Source organism: Pristiophorus japonicus, chromosome 7, assembly GCF_044704955.1.
Source record: "Pristiophorus japonicus isolate sPriJap1 chromosome 7, sPriJap1.hap1, whole genome shotgun sequence".
Lineage (NCBI taxonomy): Eukaryota > Metazoa > Chordata > Chondrichthyes > Pristiophoridae > Pristiophorus > Pristiophorus japonicus.
The window spans coordinates 251,321,881-251,346,975 of NC_091983.1; the positions used below are offsets into that span (position 1 = coordinate 251,321,881).

The 25,095-nt window shown below is 47.2% G+C and overlaps 1 protein-coding gene across 1 annotated transcript; it reads right to left on the bottom strand.

The window, feature by feature from the left end:
• Positions 1–102: 102 nt before the first annotated feature.
• On the bottom strand, positions 103–24,863 carry degs1 (delta(4)-desaturase, sphingolipid 1). Its single transcript, XM_070885900.1, has 3 exons — positions 24,713–24,863; positions 8,462–9,204; positions 103–1,917 (listed from the first exon to the last, which is right to left on the bottom strand). The coding sequence occupies exons 1-3, from the start codon at positions 24,792–24,794 to the stop codon at positions 1,774–1,776; spliced, it is 969 nt and encodes a 322-aa protein (XP_070742001.1). The 5' UTR covers positions 24,795–24,863; the 3' UTR covers positions 103–1,773.
• Between the last annotated feature and the right edge of the window lie 232 nt (positions 24,864–25,095).

Genomic DNA, 25,095 nt, shown 5'->3' on the forward strand with positions numbered 1-25,095 from the left:
ACTGGTGAAATGAAGCAGCCTGGACCCAAGTTACAGTTTAAAATATAAATGGTGTGTGTAACAGTGAATTGTAATTATATTAACATGACAAATAGTCAACACTAGGCCTGGGTGACTTTAAAATAGCAATGGAAGCATCAACACAAAAACATTTTACATAATCTTGGTTAGTGCAGGATCAACCCAGGGGCAAGAGGCAGCCAGCACTGAAAAGGCAGATACAAAACATGTAGATTACTTGCACAAATCTTAGTGAGTTGGATGACCCTCCACACTCACTCTACAGTAATTCAGGCACAAACACTAGCATCCCTCTCTCGAGATTGCTCCCTCCAGCTCCTGGGCAGGAGGAGAAGTAGCCGTGGGCCCTTTCTCTGCCATCACCCTTCAAACACAAGGAGCAGAGGCGGCCCAATCCCCTTTGGTTAGGCACGTGAAGTCAAGGAATTACAGAGCTGCCCCTGTTTCTCCCTCAGTGAAGTTTAAGTCCCTTTAATAGTTTGATCACAATCCCAGTCCACAGGCAGTTTCCTGCTTTCTCTACTGTTAGTAGAACAAACCCCTTCTCTGCTGCCATTAGATGTCAAATTGATAACCAGAGCCCTACACTAGCACCAAGGAAAGACAGTGTGTGGAGCAGTCTGGCAAAGTGCTGCCCCATCCCGTGGACCCTCACTATGCCACCACTGAGCCAGTGTTTGTAGGCTCTACAACCACAGGAGACTCAACATCAAGTAGGAGCCTGGCCTGAGACAAACAGTATGTTTTCAAAAGTAGGTGGGGGAACATGAATGTCATCCTTAAATCAAAGGGATGCTGAAGATTGATGTAGCACTTAAACAGCTGCTCAAGCATAGGCTGGGAAGAGCCACAGGAATTTTCAGTCAGTGAGGGTTTGCTACATTAGTACTGGAGCTCAGCCCGATGTGGCATTACAGCAGTATTACTGCCACAGACTCTGGCCTACTGGCTCAAGTGACTTGGGTAGTGAACAAAGTACAGAGGGTAGGAAGCATAACACTGCTGCTCTGCTCACCAGTGGAAAGTGGCCCACCAGCAATAAACATACCCTTTACACACACAGCTGTCAGCTATAATCCAGCAATAGATAGGACACAGAATTTGAATCAACAAGGCAATAAGCTGGACGGCAATTGGTGCACAAGAAATTCATGCCCATCCATCGCAAAAGCAAGATCCTCCCTGCCTCTGCTCAATGTACAAGGCTAAACTGGTGTCCTGCACCACTCATTTCCCATACAATCGCACTGGTGGTCCTATCCTATCTAGCAGATATTTAAAACCTTTGCAGTTGGCAATATACAAAAGGACCCTGGTGATGAGGGACACAGCAAATCTCCCACTGCTATAGGTTCTCTGGGATAGTCACTTTACACTGGGCTGTACTGGGACAGGTACACTTCACAGTAATGGATCATTTGGCAGTCTCACTCCTTTACATCAGATAAAGATACAAGTGCATTGAATCAAAATGAAACCAGTTCAGAGGCAAAATAATCAAATTAACCATAACACTTACATTTCATAACCCTTCATAATACAGTTTAAATTTCCACTCAGACTTTGAGCAAAGAGGGATACACAGCAGGCTGCCTCAACCACATCCTCAAAGATTAGTAAATATTCAACATTTGCTAGTGCACATTATAGTTTGTACAAAGACACTTAATACAACATTGTTCTTGGAGAATGCAAGATCTGTAAAACAGCTATAAACACAGCTTATTCCATCATTTCCCAGATCCACTCCACCTAGTCCTGCTTGGCATCCACCACAGTCCTCTTGATGCGAGAGTAGGGGCTGATAGTATCATCCATGATGAAGTCGTACAGCACTTTCACCCAGGAAGAGTACTGCGGCAGGTGATCATAGTAGTCAGCAGCGATCTTCTTCACCTGAGGGAGACGTGGAGATACATGAAGCTGCAAATGTGCTCAAAGTTAGAGACATCAGAACAAGCTTCTCAAACTTAATTTGCACAGGTAGAAACAAGCTACCATTCTGTCCTCTGTAGGAGCCGACTATTGCTGCAGCACAGTTCCATACAGCTCACCAATTCATCTGGAAGGCAAGGCTATTTAACTGTGGAGTGCATCACAGCTAGGTAAATAGGATTCTGCACAGGACCAGAACCAATGTCCTAGGGGGAGTGTTTGCTAGTGCTGTTGGGGAGGAGTTAAACTAATATGGCAGGGGGATGGGAACCTCTGCAGGGAGACAGAGGGAAGTAGAATGGAGGCAGAAGCAAAAAAGATAGAAAGAAAAGTAAAAGTGGAGGGCAGAGAAACCCAAGGCAAAAATCAAAAAGGGCCACATTACAGCAAAATCCTAAAAGGGGCAAAGTGTGTTAAAAAGACAAGCCTGAAGGCTCTGTGCCTCAATACGAGGAGCATTTGGAATAACGTGGACGAATTAACTGCGCAGATAGCCATTAATGGATACGATGTGATTGGTTTCACGGAGACATGGTTCCAGGGTGACCAAGGCTGGGAACTCAACATCCAGGGGTGTTCAACATTCAGGAAGGATAGACAGAAAGGAAAAGGACATGGGGTGGCATTGCTGGTTAAAGAGGCAATTAATGCAATAGTAAGAAAGGACATTAGCTTGGATGATGTGGAATTGGTATGGGTGGAGCTGTGGAATACCAAGGGGCAGGAAACACTAGTGGGAGTTGTGTACAGATCACCAAACAATAGTAGTAAGGTTGGGGACAACATCAAACAAGAAATTAGGGATGTGTGCAACAAAGGTACAGCAGTTATCTGGGCAACTTTAATCTACATATTGATTGGGTTAACCAAACTGGTAAATGCAGTAGAGGAGGATTTCCTGGAGTGTATTAGGCCAATATGTCATGGAACCAACTAGAGCGCTGGCCATCCTAGACTGGGTGATGTGTAATGAGAAATGACTAATTAGCAATTGAGGCCCCTTGGGGAAGAGTGACCATGATATAGTAGAATTCTTTATTAAGATGGAGAGTGACAGTTAATTCAGAGACTAAGGTCCTGAACATAAGGAAAGATAACCGCTGGTACGAGGCGTGAATTGGCTAGAATAGACTGGCAAAGTGGCAATGGCAAACATTTAAAGATTGCATGAATTAACTTCAACAATTGTACAACCCTATCTGGAGTAAAAATAAACAGGGAAGGTGGCTCAACCGTGGCTAACAAGGGAAATTAAGGATAATGTTAAATCCAAGGAAGAGGCATGTAAATTGACCAGAAAAAGCAGCAAACCTGAGGACTGGGAGAAATTTAGAATTCAGCAAAGGAGGACAAAGGGTTTAATTAAGAGGGGGGAAATAGCATATACACAAGAGGAAACTTACTGGGAACATAAAAACTGACTGCAAAAGCTTCTAAAAATATATGTGAAGAGAAAAAGATTAGTCCCTTGCAGTCCGATTCAGGTGAATTTATAATGGGGAACAAAGAAATGGCAGACCAGTTGAACAAATACTTTGGTTCTGTCTTTACAAAGGAAGATACAAATAACCGTCTGGAAATACTAGACGACCAAGGGGTCTAGTGAGAAGGAGGAACTGAAGGATATCCTTATTAGGCAGGAAATTGTGTTAGGGAAATTGATGGGATTGAAGGCTGATAAATCCCCAGGGCCTGATAATTACTCTGGGATGCAGACTAAGGAAGTAGCCCTAGAAATAGTGGATGCATTGGAGATCATTTTCCAACAGTCTATCAACTCTGGACCAGTTCCTATGGACTGGAGGGTAGCTAATGTAACACCACTTTTTTTTAAAAAAAAAGGAGGGCAAGAAAACAGGTAATTATAGACTGGTTAGCCTGACATCAGTAGTGGGGAAAATGTTGGAATTAATTATTAAAGATGAAATAGCAGCACATTTGGAAAGCAGTGACAGGATCGGTCCAAGTCAGCATGGATTTATGAAGGGGAAATCATGCTCGACAAGTCTTCTGGAATTTTGAGGATGTAACGAGTAGAGTGGACAGGAGAGAACCAGTGGATGTGGACTATTTGGACTTTCAAAAGGTTTTTGACAAGGTCCCACATGAGATTGGTGTGCAAAATTAAAGCACATGGTATTGGAGGTAATGTACTAACGTGAATAGAGAACTGGTTGGCAGACAGGAAGCAGAGTCGGGATAAACGGGTCCTTTTCAGAATGGCAGGCAGTGACTAGTGGGGTGCCGCAGGGCTCAGTGCTGGGACCCCAGCTATTTACAATATACATTAATGATTTAGATGAAGGAATTGTGTAATATCTGCAAGTTTGCAGATGACACTAAGCTGGGTGGCGGTGTGAGCTGTGAGGAGGACGCCAAGAGGCTGCAGGGTGACTTGGACAGGGAAGTGCAGTATAATGTGGATAAATGTGAGTGGGCAAATGCAGTATAATGTGGATAAATGTGAGGTTATCCACTTTTGGTGGCAAAAACACAAAGGCAGATTATCTGAATGGTGGCAGATTAGGAAAAGGGGAGGTGCAATGAGACCTGGGTGTCATGGTTCATCAGTCATTGAAAGTTGGCATGCAGGTACAGCAGGCAGTGAAGGCAGCAACTGGTATGTTGACTTTCATAGCTAGGGGATTTGAATATAGGAGCAGGGATGTCTTACTGCAATTGTACAGCGCCTTGGTGAGGCCTCACCTGGAATAGTGTGTTCAGTTTTGGTCTCCTAATCTGAGGAAGGACGTTCTTGCTATTGAGGGAGTGCAGCGAAAGTTCACCAGACTGATTCCCGGGATGGCAGGACTGACATGAGGAGAGACTGGATCGACTGGGCCTGTATTCACTGGAGTTTAGAAGGACGAGGGGGGATTTCAGAGAGAGAAACATAAAATTCTGACGGGACTGGACAGGTTAAATGCAGGAAGAATGTTCCCGATGTTGGGGAAGTCCAGAACCAGGAGACATTGTCCAAGGATAAGGGGTAAGCCATTTAGGACTGAGATGAGGAGAAACTTCTTCAGAGTTGTTAACCTGTGGAATTCCCTGCCACAGAGAGTTGCTGATGCCAGTTCATTGGATATATTGAAGAGAGAGTTAGATATGGCCCTTACAGCCAAAGGGATCAAGGGGTATGGAGAGAAAGCAGGAATGGGGTACTGAGGTGAATGATCAGATTGAATGGTGGTGCAGGCTCAAAGGGTCGAATGTCCTATTCCTGCACCTATTTTCTATGTTTCATCCAGCAGTGACTGGTCTGCCAGTTGTTCCTGCCGTTTAATTGCCCTGATGAGAACTCAGACCAGGAATCAAGCCAGAAACTCCATCTGGAAGAGTCACTCAGCGTTCAGAAGCAGTGCTGCCATGGTGACGGTCACTAAACCCATCGCTATATTCATCCCACACCTTTCCAGCTGGACCTGTTTCTGACTGGCAGAGACCACCTCAGGAGGTAGGTACTGCAGGGAATTCAGGGCCAGAGTGAATATATCCAAATGAACTGGCATCAATAACTCTCTGCGGCAGGGAATTCCACAGGTTAACAACTCAGTGAAGAAGTTTCTCCTCATCTCAACCCCGAGTGGAGAAGTTGCGCCTCAGTCCTAAATGGCCCACCCCTTATTCTGAGACTCCCCAGCCAGAGGAAACATCCACCCTGCATCTACCCTGTCAGAATGTTGTCAATGAGATCACCCCTCATTCTTCTAAACTCAAGAATATAGGCCAAGTCTACTCAATCTCTCCTCATAGGACAATCCCCCACCCCAGGAATCAGTCTGGTGAACCTTCGTTGCACTCCCTCTATGGCAAGTATATGCTTCCTCAAGAGACCAAACCTGTACACAATACTCCAGGTGTAGTCTCACCAGGGCCCAATATAATTGCAGTAAGACATCTTTACTCCTATACTCAAATCCTCTTATAAAGGCCAACATACCAAATGCTTAATAGCTACATGTTAACTTTCAGTGATTTGTGTACAAGGACACCCAGGTCCCTCTGAACACCAACATTTCCCAATCTCTCACCATTTAAAAAAACACTACTTTTCTATGTTTCCTACCAAGTGGAAAACTTCACATTTCCCCACATTATATTCCATTTGCCATGTTCTTGCCCACTCACTTAGCCTGTCTATATCCCCTTGAAGCCTCTTTGCATCCTCCTCAACTTACATCAGCAGCAAACTTGGATATATTACATTTGATCTGCTCATCCAAATCAGTGAATAGCTGAGGCCCAAGCACCGATCCTTGCAGTACCCCACTAATTAGTCTGCCAACCAGAAAATGACCTGTTTAGTCCTACTGTTTTCTGTCCATTAACCAATCCATGCTAGTATATTACCCCACAATTCCATGAGCCCTAATTTTGTTCCAATAACCTCATGTGGCACCTTATCAAATGTCTTCTGAAAATCCAAATGCACCACATCCACTGGTTCCCCTTTATCTATTCTGCTAGTTACAACCTCAAAAACAACAAATTTGTCATATGATTATCCTCAAATCCATGTTGACTCTACCCAATCCTATTATTATTTTCTAAGTGTTACCACGTCCTTAAATTGATTCTAGCATATTCCCCATTACTGATGTCAGGCTAACTGGTCTGTTACCTATTTTCTCTCTCCCTCCTTTCTTAAATAGTGGGGTTACATTGGTTCCTGCAGATTGGAAAGTAGCCATTCTAGAATCTATGGAATTTGGGAAGACAACAACCAATGCATGTATGATCGCTATAGCCATCTTGTTCAAAACCCTGCTAAACTGAAATGTAAATGCTGGCAATGTACTGTGCAGCTTCAGTTTGTACAGCTGTGTACAGCAGGAAACAAAAAGTAAATAAATATCAAATTAGTAATCGCAGGCAGCAGCTGCAACTAGTAAAGTTTTAAATACATGTCCAAACTGATAATATGCACAAGTAACCTCATTGTATATCCTTAATACAATCCCAACATTATCTGATGTTTAGTTGTTGCCTGGCTGATGTGCATAAATTAGTTCAGCATCTCTTCTAGCCTCAACAGATTAAACCCAGGCCATGTTCCAGCCTGGGTTTAGATTTGCAGCCAGATTAACTATTACATCTTATATAAAAAAAAAAGGACCTATATTTGTGCAGAGTTTTGGAAACCCCCAGTCACAAAGCTTAGTCAACTGATTAGGCCCCATGAGATGACAATGTGCCAGCATGGGACCCAGTGTAGTCCAAGAGATGGACACCACAGATATCCCAATTTGTCTCCTTCCATTTACCATTTCCATCTGCAGCCCTAACCAGAATCTATGCTCCATCCTACAGTACTCACCACCTTGCATCTTGGCTGAGGAGTCACCATTTTGAGAGGGGTAGGGACTGGAACTCCACTGCAGCCCTACAGTCCAAGCTATACTACAGGTGTCTGCACCAGCCAGTTAACCCACTGTCAGTGCACAGGCTGGCACCTGGTCTCAAGTTGCAACTAACCCCACTTCAGTTTATTCATACCCAATCTTGCACAATTCTTTGGGACAGTCTGCCCCAATAGCCACTCGTGATAAAGCATTCCAGGTTAGCGTGTGGGGAAAATCCAACGTCATTAGTCATGCCCCACAATTTCAATGGCTATTGGACCCATTGACCATGTGTTCCATTAACATTTCAGGTGAATTTCTACACTTTACACAACTCCAATGTTCTTCCCCTAAGGGTGCTGAAAACTAACTGAAGACACGATATCCATTAGCTTTCATGGCTACAGCCCACCTGCAAAACATGCGCATCTGCACCACTGAATCCATTCCAAAAATGCAACCATGCACAAAAATGTTCATGTGTAGCCTCCACAAACAGTCGCCAAAGGGCACAATACCAAGCCAATACCAAGTGCTCAGGATAGCAGGCTGGAGGAAAACACAGGGATCCCACCCAGATCACAGGTCAGTTACTCCCACTGGAAAGTGCACTTGGTGAGCTCAGTCAAAGTGTTCTGTGGAGAAACAGGTCACATGAATGGCCATTTGTACAATTATAACCAGACTGAGGGTTGTAAATCTGTGGAATTCTCTGCCCCAGAGAGTTGTGGAGGCTGGGTCATTGAATATATTTAAGGCAGAGATATTTTTGAGCGATAAGGGAGTAAAGGGTTATGGGGAGCAGGCAGGGAAGTGAAGCAGAGTCCATGATCAGATCAGCCATGATCTTATTAAATGGCAGAGCAGCCTCAAGGAGCCAGGTAGCCTACTCCTGCTACTATTTATGTTCACCCATGAACTGCATCACAGCAAGAGTCAGTGCCTTCAGGACAGGGAGGAAAACCAAACATATACACTAGGTAGAGAACAGCAGCAGTTTGAGAATTAAGTGTTTAAAATTTAAATGCCAATGAGGATAAAGCTTTTTCTTTAAAGCCACCCAACCCAGAAGACTATTGAGGGCTTTCCTCCTGAAGGGATTGAGACCTGTGCAGGGTTGGAGACACAAATGTAGAGTTAAAACACCCACAAATACTCACTTGAGGAAGCCGACACCCTGGAACACTGGGGAAGTCATGGTGTTCATTGTGATATCCCACATTGAAGGTGAGGAGATTGAGTGGCCCATAGTAAGAGTAAGTTTCATGTCCCTTGAGAAACATGTAATGTTCAGCAATGAAGTGCCCAGAGATGGGATGCAGGCCCATTCCCAAGAGGGACCCTGCCAACATGTAGACAATCGATTTCATTCCCCAAAAGTAATACATCAGCAGATCAAAGGTTAGCTGAATGACCAGGTTGGTGATCTCCAGGTGAGTGATGGGTTTGGGGTTGATGCACAGTGGGCGGATGGCATAGAAGAGAGGCTGCAGGATGACCCAAACCAGCTTCCTGAACCTAGTGCAGAAAAACCAGCCCTCGAACATGGTGGGAATGTCCACATCGATACCATCCCCACCCATGTAGCGGTGGTGGTCCATATGATACCTCTTGAAGGAGATAGAGTACGGCAGGCCAATAGGGAGGTTGGCAAACATGCCAAAGTAACGGTTGAACAGTGCTCGCTTGTTCCCAAAGGCAGCATTGTGAGAAATCTCATGGATGGCCAGCGTTATGGAATGGTTTATGCACCCACCGAATACATAAGCCCAGAAAATCACCCACTTCCAGTCCAAATCCTTCACAAGGTAGAAGGCCAAAAACTGAACTGCTACCATCAGTGTGACGATCCATTTCAGGTGGTGATCCGGGCCCATCAACAGCTTAATCTCAGGATATTTGGCTGTAAGACAAAACATTTTTAAAAGTCAGTTAGTTAGTTTGAAGCATTCAACTCCAGTGGACAAGCCTAATGTGATCATGATCCAACTTCACATTCAACCTTTGACTCAACATACTGGGAGACACCAGGTTACTTGTAAATGGTGTGGCAAAGAATGTAGGTTGAATTGTCAGGACTGTGTCTACCAGAACCTGAAACACTCACTAAAGGAATCTGGTCACAGAATTCAGAACTGCAGTAAAAGGGAGTGTTTGAACCAAGATCATATCACTTCAAACATTCATATCACTGGTAAACTCTTTCCCCTACCCTCCATCAGAATATGTAGTTAGGTGGGAATAACACCCATGGAGGAAATCAGACCTTGCAACAAGCAGGAGGGGAGACAAGAAGAAACTGGGCCAAGAGTACTTCTAATCTAGATTAAAAATGGCTGCCAGAAGCTCACTTTCCTAGGACAGGCAGACAAGGAAAAGAACATGACAAATTTGTTGGAGTTCTTTGAGGATGTAATGAACAGAGTGGATAAAGGGGAACCAGTGGATGTGGTGGATTTGGCCTTCCAGAAGGCATTTGACAAGGTGCCACACAAAAGGTTACTGCACAAGATAAAAAAGTTCACAGGGTTGGGAGAAATATATTAGCATGGAGAGAGAGGATTGGCTAACAGAAAACAGTCGGGATAAATGATTCATTCCCGGGTTGGCAATCAGTAACTTGTGGGGTGCTGTAGGGATCAGTGCTGGGACCCCAACTATTTACAATCTATATTAATGACTTGGAAGAAGGGAGAGAGTGTAACATAGCCAAATTTGCTGACTATACAAAGATGGGAGGAAAAGCAATTTGAGAGGACGCAAAAGGACATGGACAGGCTAAGGGAGTGGGCAAAAATTTGGCAGATGGTGTATAATGTTGGAAAGTGTGAGGTCATGCACTTCGGCAGAACAAAATCAAAGAGCAAGTTATTTAAATGGAGAAAGATTGCAAAGTGCTGCAGTACAGCGGGACCTGGGGGTACTTGTGCATGAAACACAAAAGGATAGTATGCAGGTACAGCAAGTGATCAGGAAGGCCAATGGAATCTTGGCCTTTATTGCAAAGGGGATAGAGTATAAAAGCAGGGAAGTCTTGCTACAGTTATACAGGGTATTGGTGAGGCCACACCTGGAATACTGTGTGCAGTTTTGAGTTTCCATATTTACAAAAAGGATACACTTGCTTTGGAGGCAGTTCAGAGAAGGTTCACTAGGTTGATTCCAGGGATGAGGGGGTTGACTTATGAGGAAAGGTTGAGTAGGTTGGACCTCTACTCATTGGAATTCAGAAGAATGAGAGGTGATCTTATCGAAACATACAAGATTGAGGGATGCAGAGAGGATGTTTCCACTGATGGGGGAGACTAGAACTAGGGGACATAATCTTAGAATAATGGGCCACCCATTTAAAACAGAGATGAGGAGAAATTGCCTCAGTTGTGGATCTGTGAAATTCACTGACTCAGCTGTGGTAGCTAGAAATAGACAGTTTAAAAACGATAAGGGGTTATGGGGAGTGGGCAGGGAAGTGGACCCGAGTCCATGATCGGATCAGCCATGATCTTATTAAATGGTGGAGCAGGCTCGAGGGGCCATATGGCCTACTCCTGCTCCTATTTCTTATGTTCACTGCTATCAACTACACTCTTTACAAAAAGGAACAAAGCCACTTGGTAGTTAGTGATGCAGAGGATTTGATGCAGGGGAGGGGGGAAAGAATGAACAGGTCGTGTCTGTTTGAGTGGGTTGAGTAGGCAGGAAGAACCACCAAGATACCATCTTGGCACCTTGCCCATCATTTATGGAAATCGGGAGCTGAAAATGAAACCTGAACGCAGCTAATCCACACATTTTGAACGATAACCCCTGGCCCGTCTCTAACCCAGCGTCAGCCAACACAGCTGAGACCAGACATGACTGGATGATGAGGGATACAGCATCACTGCATTCTTCCTACCCTAGATTTCAACACAACAGCAAGTGAGCAGGAAACTGGAGTCCAGGATAATTGGTACCACATTCTAACATTTCAGCAGTGGAGGCAGAGGCACGAGCAGGCTACTTGCACAGCTCGAGGGAGGGAACAGGAGGTTCATGAATACAGATGGATACAGCCCACACCCCTGAATGTAACACTTTCTCCAGCTCTGAAAATCAGAAGCACATATTTTGCACAGGGTCCACTCATTAGACTCCAAGATGTTGGTCAGTAGGTTGCATTGTGCAGTTAGGCATTAAATAATTCAATTCAACTAGTTTTCCCATTTTTAATGTATACAAGACAAGAATCAGAACCTTACACAATGGGCCAAAATGGCCTCCTTCCATGCTGTAAACTTCTATGACTGTTATTGCAGGAGGCCATTGTAGCTGTGCTGGCTCTCTCCCAGATCCTTGCAATTTTTCCTCGAGTATTTATCCAATTTCCTATAAATTGACGTGGCACTACATTGGAATGAATCAGCTGACACCAACTGTCATCACAGGAGGTCAGTATTATTCAGGCCAGGGGCAGGAGACAGGAACCTCAATCATTAATCATTACCCTGGAGCATGACAGCAATTTAAACTCTGCGTGACTCCAGGCAAAAGTACAGCAAGTCCACCGGCACTTCTGCTAGCACAGCTATTTCACAATGAGGTCCAGAAAGAACTTTGCATTTAACACATCACACTGAGAATGCAAAGGTCAGAATTCAGCAGTGCAAGCAGAGTTCTCCTAACAGAGGGCTGGGTCAATTTACAGCATGGTACCAAGCTATAGATACCAGCTCAGCAAACTGACTGCAGAAAGTCAGGTTAAAAACTATTTTAGGGAGGGCAAAACTGAGTGAGCGAGCCAAGAAAAAAAAAGGGTGAGCATTCAAAAAACATGATTTGAATGCATGAAGCAATCAAAACAAATGGAGGAATTATGTCATTGCTGCAGTGGAAAATTGGGACAGGACTGGGAACTTCACATTCATGGTTATCATTAGGAGAGTGGAGGACAAGAGTGTTGTGTTAATCAAGGATTGCACAGGATTCCCTGGTGAGCGAGTCAGGACAGAATCCTTATTGATAGTGAACAGGAAAGTGATCCAATTATTGGTGTACATTACAGACCAAAGAAAGAGAGGAGGGTGGTGATTAACTGTACAAATTGTGTCAGGGGTAGCCACTGTAATCTCAGGATAAATAAACTGGGTGACCACAGACCAGTTATGAGCAGCAAAAAAGCAGTAGAACAAAGTGCAGAAGCTGGAATCTGTGAGCAGCTGGTGTGGCCAGGGATGGGTTTCTTGGGGGGGGGGGGGGGGGGGGTGGAGACTGCACAGATAGTTGCTGTCTTTCGTCAGTCCCAGGCCATACCATCATAAGTGCCAAATGGAAAAGAGGCTAAATTCAACTATTGTGGCATTAATGTCTCCAGAGCAAGGCTACAGCTTGACTGTTTGGTTAGGAGGCAAGAGGAATAAAGCATCCACATGTAGGGCATTGCAAACATCTCAGCCACACTGAAATGATAACCCACAGCCTATGCATTACTAGGTGTGAATGACCCAGCTCCAAGTATCCATACTGGCTTCAGTTCCATTTTAAAAGATCAGACGACATCTGACCAACTCCAGGGGAAGAGGGATGGAAAGTGGTTTAAATCTCAGACTGAAATCAAATCAAATCTACTTTGTAGTAAGTTTTAAAATGAATGTACATATAAAGCTATCTCAGAACCAGAGTTTAAAAGCCACCTTCTGATTTGAGTAAATACAGACACGAGCTGTGCCTTAGGTTAACATAAACTGAGGCTTCAAGTTTAATCAAAACTTGGTCCTGATGAAATGCATCCCAAGGTATTAAAAGAGATGGTGGAAGTTATAGCAGATGCATTAGTTATAATCTACCAAAATTATCTGGACCTTGGGGAGGTACCAGTGGATTGGAAAGCAGCTAATGAAACACCTCTGTTTAGGAAAGGGGGCAGACAAAAGGCAGGTAACTATAGGCCGGTTAGTTTAACATCTGTAGTGGGGAAAATGCTTGAAGCTATCATTAAGGAAGAAATAGCGGGACATCTAGATAGGAATAGTGCAATCAAGCAGACGCAACATGGATTCATGAAGGGGGAAATCATGTTTAATTTACTGGAATTCTTTGAGGATATAACGAGCATGGTGGATAGAGGTGTACCAATGGATGTGGTGTATTTAGATTTCCAAAAGGCATTCGATAAGGTGCCACACAAAAGGTTACTGCAGAAGATAGAGGTACGCGGAGTCAGAGGAAATGTATTAGCATGGATAGAGAATTGGCTGGCTAACAGAAAGCAGAGAGTCGGGATAAATGGGTCCTTTTCAGGTTGGAAATCGGTGGTTAGTGTGTGCCACAGGGATCGGTGCTGGGACCGCAACTATTTACAATATACATAGATGACCAGGAAGAGGGGACAGAGTGTAGTGTAACAAAATTTGCAGATGACAAAGATTAGTGGGAAAGCAGGTTGTGTAGAGGACACAGAGAGGCTGCAAAGAGATTTAGATAGGTTAAGCAAATGGGCGAAGGTTTGGCAGATGGAATACAATGTTGGAAAGTGTGAGGTCATCCACCTTGGGGAAAAAGAAAAAAAACAGTAAAAGGGATTATTATTTGAATGGGGAGAAATTACAACATGCTGAGGTGCAGAGGGACCTGGGGGTCCAATGAATCCCAAAAAGTTTGTATGCAGGTGCAGCAGGTAATCAGGAAGGCAAATGGAATGTTGGCCTTCATTGCGAGGGATGGAGTACAAAAACAGGGAGGTCCTGCTGCAACTGTATAGGTATTGGTGAGGCCGCACCTGGAGTACTGCATGCAGTTTTGGTCACCTTACTTAAGGAAGGTGATACTGGCTTTGGAGGGGCTACAGAGACGATTCACTAGGCTGATTCCAGAGATGAGGGGGTTACCTTCTGATAGATTGAGTAGACTGGGTCTTTACTCGTTGGGAGTTCAGAAGGATGAGGGGTGATCTTATAGAAACATTTAAAATAATGAAAGGGATAAACAAGATAGAGGCAGAGAAGTTGTTTCCACTGGTAGGGGAGACTAGAAGTAGGGAGCACAGCCTCAAAATACAGGAGAGCCAATTTAAAACAGAGTTGAGAAGGAATTTCTTCTCCGAGGGTTGTGAATCTGTGGAATTCACTGCCCATGGAAGCAGTTGAGGCTAGCTCATTGAATGTATTCAAGCCACAGATAGATAGATTTTTAACCAATAAGGGAATTAAGGGTTACGGGGAGCAGGCGGGTAAGTGGAACTGAGTCCACGGCCAGATCAGCCATGATCTTATTGATTGGCAGAGCAGGCTCGAGGGGCTAGATGGCCTACTCCTGTGCCTAATTCTTATGTTCTTATGTAAAACGATGGTGGAATAAATACAACTATCCTGACAGCAGAAGATAAAGGAATTGCACCAGGACTAAATCACTGAACTTTCTTCAATGGCCTGTGTACAAGGGCACCATCAAGGAGATGGCATGCTCCCATTCTGAGTGGGTAGTGACTTCCTGCATCTGATCTATAGCACATTGCTTAAATTTTGAAATTAATGGAGATTTCTGCAAGAGTACTGCTATATACCTTGGCTAACACTGCCTCCATGTTGTAGGCTAGGACTGGTGAACAACCCATGTAAATTGCCACATATCTTCATACTGACTCATTAAAGGGCCATTTGGACCAAAGGCAACAGATCTCAAAACAGCTGCTCTTCCCAACCCTGTCCAAAGAGTTCAGCTGGAGGTTGGTGCAGCCAGCACAAGTTTAAAAAAAGAAATAGCCATTAGTATATGAATGCCGGTTAAGTCAAACCACACCAAGAAGTTATTACAGGAACCAGCTTTCATGAGCTGGTACAGTTATAGGTTGGGCTTAGTACCAGAGTACAACCACCACCTCAGTGCATCTACAAGATGTAGATCCATCAATAGTATTGACCTGCTAACAATTCGAATTTCAGTAATCAAGGGCTAACTCATGCCAAGGGCCTCCCCGGAGCTCCAAACACCCATTTGAGCTGCACTAGCAATGGAGGCGCATATAATCTCAACTCCGTCAACATAGAAAATAGATACAGGAATAGGCCATTCGGCCCTTCGAGCCTGCACCATTCAATATAATGGCTGATCATGCAACTTCAGTACCCCATTCCTGCTTTCTCTCCAGACCCCTTTAACTATAAGGGCCACATTTAACTTCCTTTTGAATATATCTAATGAACTGGCATCAACAACTTTGTGGTAGAGAATTCCACAGGTTAACAACTGAGTGAAGAAGTTTCTCCTCATCAGTCCTAAATGGCCTAGCCCTTATCCCAAGACTGTATCCCCTGATTCTGGACTTCCCCAACATCAGGAACATTCTTCCTGCATCTAACCTGTCCAGTCCCATCAGAATTTTATATGTTTCTATCAGATCCCTCATTCTTCTAAATGTCAGTGAATATAAGCCTAGTCGATCCAGTCTTTCTTCATATTCCCGGGATGGCAAGACTGACATCAGTCTGATGAACCTTTGCTACACTCCCTCAATCGCAAGAACGTCCTTCCTCATTAGACAACCAAAACTCAAGGATGAAGTAAACTGTTCAGCTTCCCTCTTGCTTTGCAGAGCTAAAAAGCCCATGTGTTCATTCTACCAGAAAGCACGACAGTCACCAATACTTTATGCCATACTGTAGCGAGGAGATATCCAGCTCAGGCCGTGATACTGCCCGATGGGTATGGAGCAATGTTAGCAAGGCAGCACTGACTACCCATTCCTTGTCTTCCTGAACAGCTGTAGCGCTGGTTGGTTTGCAAGAACAAGCTGTGTTCAAATTGGTTTTCTCTGCTTGGCAGTTTGTATAGTTGCAGCTCAGCCTAGTTAACAAAAGTAAATAACCCCTGGGAAGTTATCTGCATATACAGCAGTGCCAGAACGTGACTGAAGTAGAGTTCATTTTCAAGATCATGGGAAGGCACCTGCCCAAGAAAGCAGCTACAACAATCTAAAGCAAAACCTGGAATCCCAGAACTGTACTACAACACAACTCGGGTACAAGTGCTGGAAATGCAAATATTGAAAACTGCAAAACGGCTCACTCAGCATCTGTTGACTTCACAAGTGAGCGTATCCAAGGGGGGACATAGGCCCCTCCCCCCCCTGGGGGGGAAAAAAAGACACTGGCCCCTTGACCCCCTCCCTGCCCAGAGGGGGGGGAACACTACCAACCAGAGATCATTCTGCCCTCCTGGGGAGGGAGAAATTCATCGCAATGTTATAGCTGAAGGGGACAAGGGGACTGTGAAACTCAATGCTGTATGGCTGGCAGCCCAGTGGTTTTCTTCCACCTCCCTGAAACACACATCCATCTTGAAGGTGGTGACTCTAATGTCCAGAACTAGAATGTGGCTGCTCAATTAAACCAGTCAAGCCCAACCTTGTCACAACATCCACACCTCAAACCAGGTGAGCCATTAGGAGCAGGATATGACTGGCTTGTTTCCACCCTATTCCAGGGTCAATGTAGTGGCTTTACCAAGAACAGTCCCTGGATTGAACTAGGAATTGGTCCGAGGTACAGGGTCTCGCTAGTTCCGGAGTTCCACTGTGCGCTGTGTCCCTCAACCCTACTGTCCCATCTCCGCCAAAGAGATGTGAACGTCTTGTCGTCTCCCAAATCCATGCCTACTTTTTGTAGAACTCCATGTTCGGATCCCACCCCTGCCACAGAACCAAAACATACTGGTGACTGTGACAAAGGTAAACTATCCCTCCTCATCCTTCTCTACCACAGCTATCAGGAAGCAATGTCATAGCTGTTATTCAAGACATACTGTGCACAATATATAGTTAACAGAACCAATGCTGGGTTTCCCATTTAGACTGTATACACCCACACCACCCAATAGGCCAGGCATCTGAAATGTACAACTACCCTGAATGTAGTCATTTTTTTAAAAAAAAGTCAATTGTCTAAACTTGCCCATTTATATATATCAGTGGCCTTACAGGCACAAGCATGCTCCTAAATTGTTAGTCTGAGTATATACCAGTTTGTACATTGCATCCTGTCAGTGCTTGCAACCTACTAAACAGGATACAAGTGCCAAGCCCCCACCAGGGTCACTTCCCAGAGAATGGTGCCAGATCTCAGATTTTACAAGAAATATTTTCGATCAAGGCAAACGTGCATCAACACGTTTAAAATCTATTAACCACTCAAGGTCATATCTGTAGCTGGCAGTCTGCTGACTCAACAGCAAGTGTTCCAAGGCTTGAGACTTTTGAAGACATTACAGCAAGTTGGATGAGTTTAGACAAGTCCTACAGTGTAGGGCTGAGCCAAGTTGTACTAAGTGCGTGTGTGTGTGTGTGTGTGTGTGTGTGAACGAAGAGGTGAAAATGAGGATCTGCAGACTAGTGAAATGAAAGACTTGCATTTATATAGCACCTTTCATGACCATCGGACATCCCAAAGCACTTTGCAGCCAATGAAGTACATTTTGAAGTGTTGTCACTGTTGTAATGTAGGCATCACAGCAGCCAATTTGCACACAGCAAGTTCCCACAAACAGCATAACATAATAGGAGTAGGCTGTACAGCCTCAAGCCTGCTCCACCATTTAATATCATGGACTCAGCTCCACCACCCTGCCCGCTCCCCATAACCCCTTATCAGTTAAGCAACTGTCTGTCTTAAATTTGTTCAATGATCCAGCTTCCACAGCTGAGGCAGCACATTCCACAGATTTACAACCCTCAGAAGAAATTCCTCCTCCTATCAGCAATGTGACAATGACCAGATAATTTATTTGTAATGTTAATTGACAGATAAATATTGGCCAGGACACTGGGGATAACTCCCATGCCCTTAAATAGTGCAATGGGATCTTTAACATCCACCCGAGGGGAGACAGGGCCTCAGTTTAACATCTCATCCGAAAGATGGCACCTCCAACAGTGTAGCACTCCTTCAGCACTGTGTGTCAGCTGAAATTTCTGTGTGCAAGTCTCTGGAGTGGGAGTTGACCCCACAACCTTGTGACTCAAGAGGCAAGGGTACAACCCACTGGCTGGCTGTAGAAACATTGAGTGATGTGCTGGGACAGAGAGGCAAGCCAGGCTGGTGTGCACGTCTGTCCTGCCTGCACATCATATGGCAAAACTGGGCAGGCCAGGGAATTAGAAAAATTCAACTTACCAGCAACAAGAGTTTCAGTGCTAGTGGAGTGAAAGAGCAGAGATAGATGGAAACAATATTGATGGATTGGGTTGAGGTTTGAAACTTGGCCCAGGAATGAAGAAGAAAGGTTACATTACCTCATAGGTTCAGTAATCAGTCTGGGAAGGAATGGCATCTATCTCATAACAACTGGAGAAACTGCCACCTAACCCAGAGTACCAAGGAAAGACAGTAGTGGTGGAGCTGGGTGGCAGCACTCAGGCCAAAAGACCACACTGATCAATGGACAATATACAAGATAATGAAAGACCTACAGAACTGGGTGACCATGCTGGGACAGAAGCCATTTCTGGAGAGGTGCTGGCTATAGGATATGCAAGAGTAGAAGTACATGAAGGCAGGCCTGGGATAACAAGACAAGGTTGCAATCACAGGATCCTGCTAGTGACTGATCAGGGTTGTGGCCGGTCAGACATTTTTAGACTGAAGTGTCAAAGTTTCTAATTTCCTCGTAACTTGGATCCAACATTAGAGCACTCGGGGACCTTCGCTACTGCATCTAGCAATATGAATATTTATTCTTTGTGAACAGAACTAGACCATATTCAAAATGTATTCTGACCTGCAGAATTGGACATTTTGTTTTGGCTTTACAACACAGGTTTAAGGACTTGTGATTGATCAATGATGGATACTGCAAGTGACAGCAGCTGAAGAAAAGCCACTTTATTTTGACTTGCATGGAGCCAGGCCATCACTACAGCTTAGTTTTAGGTGACAAATCATTTGTACCATCTGTAGTATCATTAACCTTTTCCAATTCCTTCATACAAGCTACCCTGCAGCCCCAGTCAAAGCAATTCTTGTGCCAGCAACTCAATATTGGAACTGGGCTGAGTAAAGAGCCCTTACAGCCAGAGACTTCCATTACACCAGCACTCACTGGATTCAACTCTAGTCTCAGAAGTCAAGGTCCAGTGTTCCAATAATTTTCTGCTCTGTATTTTAAAAGGGTAAACCAAACCACACACCGGGTGCTCATTTCCTTTAAGGAATGGAGGACTGCCAAAATGCAGGCCGGTACCAGTTTGTTCACCATAGCATTGCACAACTTGAAATGTCAGTGCTGTGGGAAGATCAGCCTGTGCCAAGTGCAGAATGAAGCCATATATAGCCCTAATTACTGGATGCAGTGACCTGCATTTCAAAGTCTCCTTTCTGCACCATATCTACACAGCCAACTCATTGCATTAGTAAATTGTTGATCCAAACAGGATTTGATGTCCTAAAAACTAGACAATGTTCCACCACCAACAATCTCTTATTTTACTTTCATCAAAAGTCAAATTGACTAGTTCAGTTGCTCTTGTGCAGAACACTGTTGCCCTTCCCCAGTTACTCTTCAAAGATGGAGGCTAGCTTTCTTCAACATTGCTGCTCCGTGGCATTAGATAGCAAATTCCAGGATTTTGACCTCTGAAAGGACAATGTGTCCAAGTCAAGATGCTGGTGTGCCCATGATCTTGTCCTTCAATGACAGATCAGTGGTGCAAGCGTCAGATAATTAATTTGCCTGTCAGTGGACAGACATCCTCTGCTGAAGCTGTCTAGGCACAGTCAGCTCAACCACCCAGCTGCATTTTGGAAGGTTTTGACTTTAACCAGACTGCACTTTGTTTCCAGGTCTGGGGATTTCTAAAGAATCAGGTATCTAAACTAGACTGTGCAAACAGTCTTCACTGCAAGTCAAATCATGACTATTCCTACTTTTAATTGGATAACAATTCACCGTTTATTGTTACAGACTGCACCCATGCCCCCATTACCCAGTTCATGGTGACAATTCATGTTTGAGGAAGATTTTCCCCATTTAAAAAAAAAGAGAAAAGGCTCGAATTCTCCCATCGCAAACAATGGTACACTAACTAATGGGACTAAAGGTGGACAAGTCCCCTGGACCAGGTGCCCTGCATCCTCAGGTCTTAAAAGAAGTGGCTGCAGAGATAGTGGATGCATTGGTTGTAATCTACTAAAATTCCCTGGATTCTGGAGGTCCCAGCAGACTGGAAAACCGCAAATGTAACATCCCTAAGAAAGGAAGCAGACAGAAAGCAGGAAACTATAGAGCATATCTGTTGTTGGTAAAATTCTGGAGTCCATTATTAAGGAAGGTGTAGCAGGACATTTAGAAAATGATAATAGTCAAGCAGAGTCAGCATGGTTTTATCAAACTTAACTGAAACAGCCACAAACACTGTGGCAACAAGAGCAGATCAGAGGCTGGGTATTCTGTGGCGAGTGTCTCACATCCCGACTCCCCAAAGCCTTTCCACCATCTACAAGGCATAAATCAGGACTGTGATGGAATACTCTCCTCTTACCTGGATGAGTGCAGCTCCAACACTCAAGATGCTCAACACCATCCAGGACAAAGCAGCCCGCTTGATTATTAAGGAAGGTACCCCATCCACCACCTTCAATCACCACCACACCATAGCTGCAGTGTGTACCATCTACAAAATGCACTGCAGCAACTCACCAAGGCTTCTTTGGCAGCACCCCCCAAACCCACAACCTCTACCCCCTAGAAGGACAAGGGCAGCAGGCACATGGGAACACCACCTCCACATTCCCCTCCAAGTCACACACCATTCTGACTTGGAAATATATCATAGTCGCTAGGTCAAAATCCTGGAACTCTCTCCCCAACAGCACTGTGGGAGTACCTTCAACACAAAGACTGCAGTGGTTCAAACAGCTCATGGGCAAATAGGGATGGGCAATAAATGCTATCCTTGCATTGACACCCACATCTGCAAATGAATGGTACCCACCACACTACCCAGCAATATCCAATTTTAAGCAAGGTTTTTTTTTAAAAACTGCAGCTCCTTAGAGCACTTTTATTCACATTCACCACCAGTGGGGGGGGGAATGCTGCCCAAGTTAAGTAGACTAGAAGACTGGTCAGAAGCTTAGGGTTAAACATGTTCAACTTCTTCACTCAGAATTGTGAACCTGTGGAATTCTCTACCACAAAGTTGTTGAGGCTAGTTCGTTAGATATTACAGCAAAGGGGTATGGAGAGAAAGCAGGAAAGGGGTACTGAGGTGAATGATCAGCCATAATCTTATTGAATGGTGGTGCAGGCTCGAAGGGCCGAATAGCCTGTTCCTGCACCTATTTTCTATGTTTCTAGGACACGGTATCGGTGAGGAGGAATCACTTTACAGCAGGCGGTGACATCCGTAACTACAGCAGCATACACATCTTAAAAATGTAACATCGGAAAGTATTCCACTAGTCGTCAGTGAGTCACAAATCAACACTTTACAACAAGCCCTGAACAGACCTGTTAATTCTACCGGGGAAAGAGAGAAGCGGGGATGGTAGCTTGGGCTCACATGACAAAAAGCAGCAGGAAATGAACTGGTAGGAGCGGAGGCGAAGTGTTTTTCCCCCAAGCAGCTGGGCGGTGGCCCGCTCTCCTTGTACAAGTAAACCAGTATAACGGTCCCGAGTGCGGGTGGGGCCGGGGAGCTTCAGCAAGGCGCTGTGTGGTCTGGAGCCAGTCCCCCGGTTATAATGTCATGGGCGTTACCAGTGATCGGGTGCTGGCGGAAGGAGCCTGTACCGCCCGTTACAGGAATCGCTCTCCCCAGAATGGGCGCACTCTGCACACAGCCATTCGCGGTTGTGACCCGGGGCAGCACATCCCCCCGCCTTCCCACAGATGACCAGAGGCCTTCAATACATTCCTGCTGTACACCCGACAGAAAAGGGCCACATCAGCCGCCCCTTCCTTGGGACAGAGTTATAGCCACTTCACCCCCTTCCAGCAACAACCCACAGCACATGTTCCCCCCAGGCAGGGCTGTCCCAACAACCCACACCCCATGTTCCCATCCCCAGGCAGGGCTGCCCCAACAACCCACACCCTATGTTCCCATCCCAGGCTGCCCCAACAACCCACACCCAGGCAGGGCTGCCCCAACAACCTACACCACATGTTCCCATTCCCCCAGCCCAGGCTGCCCCAACAACCCACACCACATGTTCCCATCCCCAGCCCAGGCTGCCCCAACAACCCACACCCTATGTTCCCATCCCAGGCTGCCCCAACAACCCACACCCAGGCAGGGCTGCCCCAACAACCTACACCACATGTTCCCATTCCCCCAGCCCAGGCTGCCCCAACATGTTCCCATCCCCAGCCCAGGCTGTCCCAACAACCCACACCCAATGTCCCCATCCCCAGGCAGGGCTGTCCCAACAGACCACATCAGCCTATGTTCCCATTAGCTAATTTCACAGAGTGCTTCAGACTGTGGGTTTAACCACCACAGATCTCAGCCCCCCAGACACAGTCCAAGCTCCCCAGAGATCCCAGCCTGTCACACAAAATTTCAACCCAAGACATCCCAGCCCTCCAGACAAGTTCATAGCCCTTCAGACAGTCAGAGCTTCCAGGAGATCCCAGCCCTTCAGACAGTCTGAGGGCCCAGCCTGCCAGACATAGTCTCAATCCAAGAGATCCCAGTCCTGCAAAATGTAGGGTTCCAGCCAGCAATAATTAGGAAGGACACGAATCTTGGAGCAGGTACAAGAGTCACGGGGCTGAAGGGGTTACATTCAGCAGACAGCTTGCAGACTTGGCTTGTATTCCCTTGAGTTAAGATTAAGGGTTCTCACTGGAAGTGTTGTATAATTAAAGGATTTGAGAGAGCAGAGATGTTTTTCCTCGAGTGGAGGCATCAGAGCAAGGCCACTCGGGGATGATTCTCTCTTTCCACCCCCAGACAGATGTGTGTGCCTCTCTCTCTTCCCCCACACAGGGCAGCCCTCCCCCTCTCCTTCCCCCACACAGGGCAGCCCTCCCCCTCTCCTTCCCCCACACAGGGCAGCCCTCCCCCTCCTTCCCCCACACAGGGCAGCCCTCCCCCTCCTTCCCCCACACAGGGCATCCCTCCCCCCTCTCCCTCCCCCCACACAGGGCAGCCCTCCCCCCTCTCCCCACACAGGGCAGCCCTCCCCCCTCTCCCCACACAGGGCAGCCCTCCCCCCACACAGGGCAGCCCTCCCCCCTCTCTCCCTCCCCCACACAGGGCAGCCCTCCCCCCTCTCTCCCTCCCCCACACAGGGCAGCCCTCCCCCCTCTCTCCCTCCCCCACACAGGGCAGCCCTCCCCCCTCTCTCCCTCCCCCACACAGGGCAGCCCTCCCCCCTCTCTCCCTCCCCCACACAGGGCAGCCCTCCCCCTTCTCCCTCCCCCACACAGGGCAGCCCTCCCCCACACAGGGCAGCCCTCCCCCCTCCCCCACACAGGGCAGCCTCCCCCCCTCCCCCACACAGGGCAGCCCTTCCCCCCTCCCCCACACAGGGCAGCCCTCCCCCAGACAGGACAGACCTCCCCCCTCCCCCAGACAGGGCAGCCCTCCCCCCTCTCTCCCTCCCCCACACAGGGCAGCCCTCCCCCCTCTCTCCCCCCCCCACACAGGGCAGCCCTCCCCCTCTCTCCCCCCCCCCACACAGGGCAGCCCTCCCCCCTCTCCCTCCCCCAGACAGGGCAGCCCTCCCCCCTCTCCCTCCCCCAGACAGGGCAGCCCTCCCCCCTCTCCCTCCCCCAGACAGGGCAGCCCTCCCCCCTCTCCCTCCCCCACACAGGGCAGCCCTCCCCCCTCTCCCTCCCCCACACAGGGCAGCCCTCCCCCCTCTCCCTCCCCCACACAGGGCAGCCCTCCCCCCTCTCCCTCCCCCACACAGGGCAGCCCTCCCCCCTCTCCCTCCCCCCACACAGGGCAGCCCTCCCCCCTCTCCCTCCCCCACACAGGGCAGCCCTCCCCCCTCTCCCTCCCCCACACAGGGCAGCCCTCCCCCCTCTCCCAGACAGGGCAGCCCTCCCCCCTCCCCCACACAGGGCAGCCCTCCCCCCTCTCCCTCCCCCCAGACAGGGCAGCCCTCCCCCACCTCTCCGACAGATGTGTGTGTACGTCTCTCTCCCCCCACTCCAGACAGGGCAGCCCTCCCCCCCGCCCTCCCTCCCTCAGACAGAGCGTCCCTTCCTCTCCCCTTCCCCATCCTCTCCCCCAGCACGGAGGGGTGAGTCCCGAGTTGTCTCACTGGAGCCCGGCCTGTGGGCGATGCTCAGACTCGCCCTTCCGCCGCCATTTGCCGAGCGCTCTGCGGCCGTTATTGCTCCAAATGTCTGGCGAGTAACGGCGCCATGATTGGAGAGCCGAGCCCTGTCCTGCCCTGTCCTGTCCCGGCCGGCCCTACCTCACTCACCCAGGATCTCCCTCCGCCGGTCGGTGTGCGGCTGGTCACTGTAAACCCACTCGAAGTCCTCGCGGGCCACCCAGTTGCCCATGGCTGCCGCTTGAAGGAGGCGACTGACCGTTAACCACGTCCGCCTTTCCTGCCGCGCAGTCGCACAGCCTCCCTCGGCTGGCTTTAAACCCGGCCGGCGCAGGCCCCGCCCCCGGCCGGCGCAGGCTCCGCCTCCACTCCCAGGCCCCGCCCCCCGGCCCGCCCTGCTCTGCCGTGACGTCACGCCACCGGCCAGCCATCAGATAATTGATTAGATTTCTCCCGGAATTATTCTCTCCCGTTCTCCTGCAGGATTGTGCCAAAGGACAACAATAACAAGAGGCACAAGCACAGCGGGGCTT

Excerpts from the sequence above, each read along its gene's own strand:
- degs1 (XM_070885900.1), bottom strand. The coding sequence starts at position 24,794 with ATGGGCAACTGGGTGGCCCGCGAGGACTTCGAGTGGGTTTACAGTGAC. Across the intron at positions 9,205-24,712 it reads CCGGCGGAGGGAGATCCTGG|CCAAATATCCTGAGATTAAG; the intron begins GTGAGTGAGGTA and ends TTTGTCTTACAG. Across the intron at positions 1,918-8,461 it reads CAGGGTGTCGGCTTCCTCAA|GTGAAGAAGATCGCTGCTGA; the intron begins GTGAGTATTTGT and ends CGTCTCCCTCAG.